Source organism: Hippoglossus stenolepis, chromosome 7 (genome assembly GCF_022539355.2).
Source record: "Hippoglossus stenolepis isolate QCI-W04-F060 chromosome 7, HSTE1.2, whole genome shotgun sequence".
Lineage (NCBI taxonomy): Eukaryota > Metazoa > Chordata > Actinopteri > Pleuronectiformes > Pleuronectidae > Hippoglossus > Hippoglossus stenolepis.
The window spans coordinates 7,420,363-7,432,766 of NC_061489.1; the positions used below are offsets into that span (position 1 = coordinate 7,420,363).

At 38.9% G+C, this 12,404-nt stretch overlaps 1 protein-coding gene across 1 annotated transcript in view; it reads left to right on the forward strand.

Annotated features, from left to right (window-relative positions):
* pigg (phosphatidylinositol glycan anchor biosynthesis class G) overlaps positions 1–12,404 on the forward strand; it is a 69,091-nt gene that overhangs the window by 2,367 nt on the left and 54,320 nt on the right. Inside the window, exons 3-4 of the mRNA XM_035161536.2 lie at positions 6,635–6,844; positions 7,697–7,885. Of these exons, the coding sequence (XP_035017427.1) occupies positions 6,635–6,844; positions 7,697–7,885 (399 nt within the window). The remainder of the gene's footprint in view (positions 1–6,634; positions 6,845–7,696; positions 7,886–12,404) is intronic.

Below are 12,404 nucleotides of genomic sequence, written 5' to 3' on the forward strand. Positions count from 1 at the left end.
GAGACATGTGCTCTAAATGTTCCATGAAATGGCGAAACCCCAAATTTTCACAAATCGACAGGCGTTGGTCGTCCAGAACAATGAACTCGACACATTTGTTGTTTATCTTTCTTTCTTTGAGACTGTTTTGTCGAATTCATCACAAATTTTTAAGTTTAACAGAGGGCAACTTTCCAGTGACAGTACTGCTGCTATTGAGTGGCGAAGATTTTATGATTTCTAGGGAGAAAAATAAAATAGTTTCAAGTGCTCACCCGATGCACAACCTGGCATTTTCGGCAATATCGGAGGCATTTCTGATGCTGATATCGCCATCGGAAAATCTCTAATAAATTTACTATAGTGAGTCAGCCTTACAGATCTAGTTACACCAGTTGTTTTCAAAAATACATTTTCATCTTGTGTTTAGAACAAAGGCAAAAACTATATAAATTAAATATTAGATGCACATCTGTAACAGCCTGTAAACCATCACTTTCATCTGTTTATAATGGCTGTTGTGATTTATATTTTCTTATTGTCAACCAATCCCATAAAAGGATGAAAGCCAACAATGATTTAGTCTGTTTTAAATGCCTTCTGGAGCTCAACCCCAAGCACATCGCATGGCAAAAAACATCAATGTTAGTGGTAAAATAAACATCTTTATTAGGAACACTTGTGCACTTACTTATTCAAGCAGTTATTACATCAGGAAATCATGTGAAAGCAGAGCATTTTATGAAAATCATACAGATTTGAGGTGTTTATAAAACAATGGATCTCTTGGGATTTTCACCCACAACCGTCTGTAGAGTTTTTTTTTGGCTAACTCAAAAAACATCCAGTGAGCAGCTTATCCCAGTGACAATGCTCCGAGTGTTTGGAGCTGACAGACTATGGTAACTCTGATAACCACCTCTGTGCTGAGCAGAAAAGCACATCTGGATGAACAACACGTCCAACATTGAGGCTGATTTTCTACAATAGCACTTCCACTCCTGTCAGTCAATAAGAATGTGAGGCTGCAGTGGCACAAACTCTGAAAAAACTGGACAGTTGAAAACTGACAAGTGTAGCCTGGTCTGATGAATCTGGATTTCTGCTGAGGCCACAGATGACAGCGTCAACATCATGAGTCTGCGGAGTAAACCTGTCTGTGTCAACAATCTGGGCTGATGGTGCTGACCATGTTCATCCCTTCATGGCCTCAGTTTACCATCTGCAAATGGCTCCTTCCAGCAGGATAATGCTCCAGGTGACAAAAGTCTGGTCTCAAACTGCTTTTTTAACAGTAAGTTCAGTGAATATGAGTCGAGGAGGATGCCTTTAGGACGTAGTAGAACAGGAGCAGCTTGAATGTGCAGCTGATAAAGCTTTAGATAGTGTGAAGTGTGATGCAGTCATTTCGACATGGAACTGTATCTCAAAGTTTCCAACAACCCGTTGGTATGGTGTTCCTAATAAAGTTCTCACTTAGTATAAAAATGTTTTTAAAATATATATTCATTTTCCGAACATTAAGTTCCTAAAGCTAAAGCAGATGCAGTCTAATAGAACAGCTCTGCAGTCCATCCAAATATTCAGTTCATTTTGAAATATGTTTATTCAATTTATAGTTTACTTTGGAGGCTGGAGATCCAGCCATCCATTTATTATCTATACTGCTTCGCCTCTTAGGGGGAGCTGGAGCCTATTGTAACTATATAGTAAGAGATAATTCTTATATATAACACCCTTAAAAATTATTTATATATATACAAATCCACATTCAAAATATTTATGTAAAATGCTAGGATCATTCTGAAATGAGTGTTTTTAGCCTATAATTACATGTTAGATTCCTTGGCAGAATTTGAAACGGGTGAAAACACGCTGCGTTGCCACATTTGGAGGATGTGTCATGCTGACGAGAATATTTTGGGAGCAGGAGGGAATTACAGTCATGTCATGTGCGGCTTGCATGACAGTTGGTGGTGCTGAAACACACAAAGATTGTGGGCAGACTGGGAAAGAGTCAGGGTGTTGTTTCAGTGGTGTTGGAGACATTTTGCAGAGGAGAGGGAGTTATTCTCCAGGAAAAAAAAAAGAGCAGCTCGGTCGAGTCCATATGGGCTTTGGGCAGTGCTGAGCTGGTGGGAAGGAATCTAACTGAAGCTGTCAGGTTAAGCAGAATATTCGGTCTCAGTGTCAGAGGGCAGAATAAAAGGCAGCATTCACGATTTAGCAGTGGTGGGAGGAGCGGGATGTGTCAAGCTGTTGTATAGATGGAGGAAGATGGGAGCCAAAAGGCGGCCCCAGAGAACCCTGCTGAAGATACACAATGTGGTCAGACAGGTAGACTGGGAGCGATGAGAGTGCACACTCAGCAGTGCGGCGAAGACCACGTGTTGGTCAACAGTGTCAGAGAGAGTGAGCGATGAAGAGGAGGAGGAGCAGAAATCCTCTCTGAAGACTGATCCTACTTAGTGTGGAACAATGTGTGGGAGCAGCTTACAATCATCAGCAATTATTATTAATAGAATTTATATCATGGTTTTATTTATTGAACAAGTGAGTTAATGATTTAGCCCAGACAATGTCAAGACTGACAAAGGTTAAAATCACCAGATCACAAAACCCTGTATTAAAATACTTTCAAATTGATAGTAAATTATTAAAATCACATATTTTTGACATGGTCCAATCAGTATCTACCCTAAACTTCAAGTTGATTAGTTTACTATCACATGACACAAAGAGAAGCATCAAATGATCACAATGTATAAGAACTAGTGAATGTTTGGTATTTTTGCCAAATCTGTGACTTTTCAAAACAACCTTGAGCTGTAAGAAAACAGCTAAAACCAGACAGTCCGCAAAACTCCAGTTACACTGAAACCATCTGATCAACATCCAGTCAGTAGGAACTAAGAGTTATATTTGGTTGATTCATTATTGAACTAAATGTTTCAGCTCTTGGCTGTAACATATTAAAAGAGAAAAGATGACAAATGGACATTATACTTTCCCAGAGCCTACAGTGTTAGCATTGCCTTCAGTAGCTTGTTCTATACGACCAACGTCCAGTTTAGTTTATTATCGTGTATGAGAAAGAAAATCATCAAATCTCCATTTTGAATGGGCAGTTAACAAAAGCTTTTGATCACTAGTTGTCATATTTCCAGCTTTCTGTTTTCTTACTACGTAAAGCAGCCTTGGATACCTTAACAGGCACAGTATAAATCCAAGTTATTGTTACTTCTATGATCACTTTTATATTTAAATGGGTCACATAAAACGACAGCTGACCTGGATTGAGGGGGACGTGCAGGGAGACAGATGTTCCCCCATAATCCAAGGGTTTAAAGAATGATGAAGAGATGATGGAGAGAAAAAGCTTGACGGCAGCTCGGAAAAACAACCTTGTCAAAAGATGCATTGATAGGAAGAGAGAAGGGTATGTGGAGGGAAATCTTTGAGAGGAAATTCCAAATAAAATATTTTAGATTTAGAAGGACAAGCATGGAGGGTTTATGTCCCACCAGATGTATTCAGTAAAGTAAATGGACAAGGTAGAGAAATTGAAAATGTCACCTTCTCAACAGGGTGAGTTTGATTTGCAGATCCGCTGAGAGCTTTTATCTATAAACTCTGCAGGATGGACAGTTCATCACATTCTATGGGGATGGTTAGTGTATTCAGTAGACAACACCTTAATAGAGTAACTGCACTACTTTATAATCCGCCATTAGTTATTGACAAACCTCTAAAAAAATAAAATACTAACAAATTTTTAATTGATTCTTGAAATAGAGTTGAGACTTATTTAGTCGAGGGGCTGATATAAATGAGATCAACACAGCCTAGCGTAATGAAATCCCACAAGACATTGCTGCCAAGTTTTTGGCTCGCTGTCACACTGCAGCTGATGTGTCACAGAAACAAGCATACGGTCAACGCTCTGAGGCAGCACATTATTCTGTCCGGGAATCGAGTGCTCAGGCTAACTGCAACTGTATTCAAAATGCATGTTATCCTTAGAGCTTTATTAACATTGGTGCTGAGATTAAATGTATCAATCACATCTTTGAGGTGTGGAAATGCACCAGTAGGGGGCAGTATAGATCAGCTGCCATTTGTTGCCTACTATCACTGCATTGCACCCAATTAACTGGTGTGGCACAGCTAAGTATCCTAAATCATAATCTCTCAGTGGCATAGCCTTTACACACATTAGACCCCACACTCCCTCCACTGAGTCTAATGAAGTTACAATCTCAATGGACACATACACACAGCTGAGTCTTATTCAGTCACACAGTTAGATTTTATTGTCTAGTTCTTGGTCTCTACTTTTCTCTACTTTTTTTTTATTAAGGGCTCGGCAGCAAACAAGTTTTAACTCCGGGAACACCACCCGGCAAAATGCCACTAAATTTAATGATTCCAATTTCGTTGGCCTGTCTAACCGTGACGGGAAGAGAGAGGAAGTTACTTTTCCTCCATGGTCCTGTATTCACATGAGGCCAGTTGAGCCGCTCTTTCAGAATGGCGCAGCGGTCAGTGGACATTACCGAGGTGCTGGATTTGGACAATGAATTCAGTTAATCATAACAGCAGCAGCCGCCGCCGCCGCAGCAATGCACTGTGGGTGTCTGAAGGGCTCGTATCTGCTCCGGTAGTATGGACACAGTTGATCAGCTGCATAATTTGTCCAATATATTACCTCCATAGGTATTATGTGGTAATAAGGCCAGAGAAGATTGAGGGCATTTTCATGTAAATGTTGGAAAGTCGTCTTTTCAGCAGTCGCTCAGAAGCATTCGCTGAAAAGGAAACTGGACTCTCGCCAGACTCAGAGACTTGAAGTCACAGCTCCTTCCGTCTGTGTTTTGGCACCTTTTCAAGTTTTCTGCACTGTGCCAGACACTGTCTGTATACCCAACTGATATTGTATTTGACATTTAAGCAGTGGCACATCGCAAACTTAGACACACACTGCAGGCCAGTAATTAGGTTGATGAGTTACTGATTCGTTTAGACAGATTCTCCAATTCGAAATTTAAAGATTTAACCTTTTTAAACTGTCAATGTTTACATGTCTAAAGATAATTATTACAATAGAATCACACGTCATTTTGTTTATCATTTAAAGTCAAAGTGGGATTTTATTAGTCAGACGAGCTCTGTTAATAGACTGGGAGCCTCAGTGAGACCGAAGAGGCAGAAAGAGAAGACTGCTATGGAAGTGGAACAATTCGTCTCTTCCTGAAATGAGCATCTGCACTGGCAGGAGCAAAACAATTGTAAGGAAGGAAGTGGTAAATAATGGAGCTCAGAAACAAAGATCACAAAATAGTTTCATCTTAAGTTTCCAGCTGGAGAATAGGAGACACAAAATCAGCACAGGAATTTTTTTTTAAGTTTAAAGACTGATTTTGGCTCTTAAGTGAAGGTTGTGGTTTTAAACTCTATGAGCAGAGAATGACAATTGATAGCAAAACATTTTATAAATCCTTCATATCACTATATATATATATATATAGGACTTTAGTTATATTGCTAATGATAAAAATGATATTGCAATAATTATTGATATTGTTTTATTACCCAGGCCTAATCAAGACTCAACACATTAATAAAAACAACATGGTCCTAGGGATAGATACTGAAAGTGTAATAGAAAATAAAGGGAGCTTTATGTCTTGTCAGTTCTTAAAGCCTTCCTACCCTTCATTGTGGGGGTGTGACAGTCTTAGTTTATTGCTATTTGTCTCTTGTGTCTGTGAAGTAGACACAGAGTTGCTACAAAACAGCTAAAGTGCAGCTCACACAACCACGCACAAACTGTTTCAAAGTGTTTCGCAAGCAAAAAAAACATCACTAATATATAAAAGCTGATAAATGCACAAAATCCCCCAGTGTGAAGTGACAAACAGGGATATATAAGGACAAATACATCAGTGATAAACTGGGTAAAGTAGCGGTTTTAAAAAGAGATTTGAAAGATGACTCTGAATTTGCCTGCCAGCTCCCTCGGGAGGCTCCTCTAACACCTTGGCCCTCACACAATAACGGCTGGTCAACTCTGATTTTAGCTCCGATTTCAGAGCATCCTGGACAATCTCAGGCTGTGCACCGGGCAGCTCACAGGGGGGTTTAAATAACTGTGTTTGCTGCCAGCATCTGCAATCTCACGTCTCCTTCAGTGCATGAAGACAAGGCCTTTGTACTCCCCCCTCGACGATCCACCACACTCTCTCCTGACTTCCAAAACAGGCTGTGTTTTCCTTGTCAGTCAAATCGAGGCCAGTGTTGTTTTACTGCAGATTCCATGATGAAATCAGTAGAAATTATACTTCATATATATCATCTGTCCTCCTGATTCAGCTTTCAGTTTCCATCTGTGGCTGCAAGATTGGTCTGGGGATGTGGGAATAAGTCAGGTGTCTGAAGTGAATTCCTTGTAGTTACCAAACAGACAAAATGGATATTAATGGATTTGATTTGTTTTGTAGATTATCAATATTGAATCGGAAACTGTTTTTAACACTGACCTCCAGCACAAATCTAAAGTAGCCGGATTAATATGACGCAACTTTAATGTTGTATTACGCCATTTGTAGACATTGATTGTTCACAGGACAATAACAAAAAACCCTTCCCTCCTCAGGCTATCACCACTGGCACTATCCCAGGCTTCATTGATGTGGTAATGAACCTAAATTCTCCTGCCCTGCTGGAAGACAACCTCATTTGGCAGGCCAAAGCAGCAGGGAAGAGGATAGTTTTCTACGGAGATGACACCTGGGTCCGCCTCTTCCCCAAACACTTCATGGAGTACGACGGCACCACCTCCTTCTTTGTGTCCGACTACACTGAGGTACGTGCGAGTCAGCCGGGGTTTAGCTTCGTGAAGGATATGAGTGATGGGTTTGTATGTTTATATCAATCAAGGAATCTTTCTTTATAGTTTTGCAGCATGAGTTTTGCAGCCTCATGTGCTTCATAATGTAAATATGACAACTTTGCTTTACATAGAATGATTCATAAAACAATCTACTAATTGTATTATTTGCTATACAACTCAGATTTATGGGCGCTGTTCATGAAACAAAATGAGTCATTTTCCTTTGTGCAAATGAATTTGATTACATAATGCGACAATGTAATTAATGCACAGGTTCCTCCATTTTTCATAGACCGCTTATTTTTGCATGTTAAACCACACCATAACCCTGAACATACAACGTACAACAAAAACTTTATGTGACATCTTAAATATTAATTGTTTTTATGTATCTATTCCGTGTGATATGCTGAGCATGTATGTCTGGAAATGATTTAGTTGGTATGAGGCCAAGTTATCAGCATTAAAGGGTTGAATACGGGTGATAAACCTGGGAGCCAACAAACATAGCAGACAAAAAACTTTTCATCAATTAGTTCTCTAGTGGAGCTACAAATGTACTGTGGGACTGTCTGAAGTCTTGTTTACACTAAAATATTGGTGTTGAAGAATTTTAAGCCATTTACCTGAAATGAAGGATGTGGGTATATCTGCCATCAAATATTTGATCTGCAATAATCAGACAATCAAGTGGCTCAATCATCGCAGCTCCATGTGAGAAGCTTCTTTGGGATTTTAATTTGCTGGAGTGAATTTTGAATCATCGAGTCAACCTCAACAGATTACGAGTTGAAATCAGTAAACGTATATCTTGTTTCCATTCAGGTTGACAACAACGTGACGCGTCATTTGGATAGCACCCTGAAGAGAGATGACTGGGACATTTTGATCCTCCACTACTTGGGCCTGGACCACATCGGTCACATCAGCGGACCCCACAGTTCACTCATCCAGCCCAAACTGCTGGAGATGGATGACATCCTGAAGAAGATTCACGGTGCCCTCATTTCCAAGGTAACGCCATTCTCAGTTTCCACATGATGCTTCACTTTAAAATTATCTGCATGTTCTGTTGCAATTTATTTACATACATATAGAGTAAAAGATTTTACAAAGATTTCCCACATGGTGTATGAATTTCATATGGAAGCTTAAAGCTTCAATAAAAAATACATTTGGATTATGAATAATGGTGAAAAGGAGAGTGAGGCTAATATGTTTTCATTTTAAAACAGTTTTCTAAATCTAAAATGATCTCTCTGTGTTTTAGCTCCATATGAGTAATAATCCCTGTCCATACTAAAACACCTGAAAACACATTTCACGTGACCATTCACGTACTATGAGCATGTGCATGGAGGTCTAAGTGCTTACTACATTTTGAATTCATCGTCGTGAGTCGTGACTGATAAGAACCAATCAGGTGTTAAGAAAACTTATCTGTACTAATGAAGTCAACACAATTAGTCAATCAGTCATTTATTCAGAAAGCGGCTAAATATGTTGGACAAATATTTTGATACTTAAATAATCATTAATCAGTTATTTCACGTTTTAAGCCAACGAACCCGAGTCCAATCCCGGGTCCTCTGTAATGATGGTTGGCTGTTATTCTTGATCTCATAAATCATAAACTGAATATATCAGTAAAGCTCTCTGGAGCAGTGGTCAATCAAAACAAGCAATCTGATGAGGACATCATTATTTCAGAAAGGGTAAGTGCATTTAAGCCATTTTCTGACATTGTTAGATGTAGAATTGTTTTGACTTAATGAGGCCACAATATGTAAAATACACATGCAATATAGAGCTTGGGTCGGGGTTGTGTCCCAAGTGGTGAGGATATGTGCAATGCAGCTTTAAATCCACTCACCATATTTTATTAATCCAATAAAATACAACTGGCAGATGTTTTAAAAATGAGCTCACTTGTGCTCAATGAAACAAAATCAATAGGAGTGAAATACATATATTTCATATACAGTCATAAGCAGTTTTTGGTTCCTTCAAATCTTTAATGTGAAGTAATTGTGGAATGTTGCCATGAAAACTATATATTTACACACAGAGGTAATTCCAGAATGTAAATGCACTGAATTGCAGTTGCTAAAAAATGACATTTGATGTCATGGAAATCCTGAGGATTAGAGCTTTAACCTATTAGTTATATACTCACTCGATTTGAAGACTGGCTTTGCTTCTACTTTTCAAATCAAGTTAATTGGACTAATTTGCTCTCGGCATCTCAGCTGCTGCTCCGTTTAACTCTGGCTCGTCGACATCTGTTTCTCTCACATTCCACTTACAGTACAATGTTCCAATAGTATCGTTATCATCTTAAGAGTTTCCAGGGTTGTAGTCGAGTATGCTAATATGTATAGTTAATAATTAAATGTGATTCCATCAGATTTATTTTGTTATCCTCCTTGTTTTGGATGGTCTTTTAATTACAGGGGTAATTTGTGTTGTGTCTCCAGCAGTTATGATGTTATCTCTTGCAGCAGCCACACAGATTTAATAAACTGTTAAGCCTTTTCTCTTACTGTATCTTTCTTTTTGTCTCGGATCACTGCAGGTTTCATGGCCTTGTTTTCTCTGTGTGGTCTGACAGCTGTGCATGCATTATGTTTTCGCGCCACATGTGTTGTTAATAGGTGTTGTCTCACTGTCATTCACTTGTGTATAGCGTGTATTTAGATTGTCATGTCATGTTCAAACAAGCGTACAGCCGCCCTCCTCTTTCTCGTGGTTTCATGTGGCTGTGGTTTTGTGAGAGACCATAAGATAATTGCACATATCCTAGTTAAGTTTTCCTATTTTTGCAAGCGATACATTTGAGGGTGTTTACGGAAATGACTCAACATTTCACCATGTCCCTCAAAGTTGTTAATTCAGTCTGGTTGAATTCTGTCTCGCCAGGCTCGTGGCGATATCTGCATGTTGTGGGTCATGGCAACCACAACATGCTCCCAGTGAGCACTTTCAATGAAATGTGTTTGAAAGTCTTTTTTCAGTCACATTAGTGAATGCTGTGGTGTAATCTCCTTTCAGGGTGTTTGACTGCACGTGTTAGGTGGCTGTTGTCCGCAGCTGCATCCTTACGTACGAAAAATATGATGGTCCCTTCCTCAGAGGAGAAAAATGGGGTAGCATTGAAAGGGCAGCCCTCAAAGTTTTCTTTGTAATGTGATGTGAGTAGCATATTTCTGCGAGCTATTTGGGGCAGAGAATTGCTCCGCCTGCCCACTCTCCATTAAAACATGATTGGAAAGTGGAATCTCCTGGTTATAAAGATCTCTGTCAGACCTCTGTTAATGGAGAGGACATGGCCTCAATTTTCTCTTTGGATTTTTCAAATTTTAAGGTCGGGCTGTTGCTTGCGCTGTTTGAAGTGCAAAACATCCTAAACCCAACCTGTAGAGTAAGTGTGTAATCTGTGCCACGCATTTCACAAGGGAGATAAATGAAATGGTGATTCACTAGTGCAAATGTTAAGACCGTTAAATCCCTGTTCCATTTTCCTTTTTCCATTCTTTCTTTTTCCGCTCTGACAGAAACCTGGATTTTGTCCATTCAGTTTAAAATTCACCGCAGCAGTTCCTTGTCTTTTTTTCCTGATGTATCCTCACACACTCATCAGATGAGCTGTCAGAAATACCTGTAAATTGGACCCATCTAGGTTTCAAACTTGTTCTCTTGAATGGATTATAATGCATTGTTTATATGGAAGTGTTCTTGAGGTTATATTTTCATTGCTGTTTGTCTGTTAGCAGGATTACACATAAACTTCTGAACCAATTTTGGGGGAAACTTGATTAAAGGGTGGGATATGGACTAAGGAGGAACCCACTCACTGTCATGTATCCTAGATCACCTCCAGATATGGTCTGAGTGATCAGATCTCAGGACAGATTGGAGACACATTTGGGTTTATTCAGACCTGAACTTAGTGGAGACTCTCATGATTGGATCAGTCAGGAGGACGGATGTTAATACCACGCAGGTCTGAATGGGCTCTTGTTGTGGATCTGGTTAATGATCTGCATGTATATGATCTCAATACATTTATATGCAATATGCTGATGAAGTGGCCAAGCAACCTTGGCAGGGGTACGTGTCGTCCGAGTGCCCTTCTAATTACAATAATGTTTTCACACAATTGAATTGTTAATGTTGAGGTTCATTTAGCTTTAAGTTCCAATCTTCTACCACTTTTAATGCCAAAAATGGGATGTTTGACCGACTTACAGAGCTATTCAATCTGTTTCGGGAGTCAGTAAATCTATTTCAGTTTTGGCTGTTAGTACAGATATGGGATAGGACCATCCAGACATCAGACAAATGCTTCGGCTATGGTATAACCTTGTGAGGACGTCTGATCAGAGATTTATAAAATAGGTATTGAACTGGGACACTTTACTTGGCCATCCTTGGGCCAGTGAGTTGAAGTCCTTCCATTTGAATGATATGTCATAGGGATGCATGAGACCAAATACCATATTAGAAAATTTTCATATCTGTCGATATTGATAGTTATCATGATGAAAGTCAAATTATGAGAAAGTTGTGGTTTTAAACTCATAATGGGCAAAGAATGACAAATATTTGATAAACAGCAAAACATGTTACAAATCTGAGGTTGATCAATTATATGTTATACCTCCTCACTGTGTTTGCACAATGCATAAGCATTAAATGGATGGATAAATATTGAACCCTAGTTGGTAAATTAGACTGAGATAATTATTAATATTGTTTTATTGCCTAGCCCTAATATGTCATTTATTTTTCAGACTAGGTTGCTTTGCGATATTCAGGATATTATGAGCACAATGTTTCTCATGTACAAAGAAAGATGATCTGTTTATTGAACATATTGTCTCATGAAGGAGAGCTACAGTCGAACCTTATGTGAAGTACATTTTACATAAAAGACAAAGATCGTTATGTGCACAGCTCCATTCAGAGACAGGCAGGTTTAATGCTTCTCCAGAGGAGGACAGACTTTGTTGTGTGTGCTCAGTGAAATTGAGAATGAGATTAATTTCTTGTTCTATTGGACATAAGGGGTGAACTTGTTAGTAAAATGTCCTTTTATTTCTGTTAATTTCTTCTGGCTCGATAATGAAAAACTTTCTTATGCTTCAGGAAGGGAACTTTTTGTAGCTGCTTCTATTTGCCTAGCTTGGCTATCTAAAAGGGAGAATATCTTCTTTAAGGCTTGAGATGTAAAACAATACTTTATTTTGTGATGGAACACTGAAACTGTATCTCTTGCTGTCTTGAAATCCTATGAGAGTATGGCAGTCTGTGCACGACACAAAAATTAAATATAGTCATAAAAAAATAAATCCTTTACTTTTAGCTGTTTACTTCAGATGTTTTTTCCAATAATTTGAGCCAACTCTTTTTGTTGTTTATTTATTACTTATAGCCAACAGTTTAAGTTGTTAATTACCTCTGCCAAGGAGGTTTTATGTTCACCCCTGTCCATTTTTTGTTGGTGGTATGGATCAGGGAAGAAACCAACAAA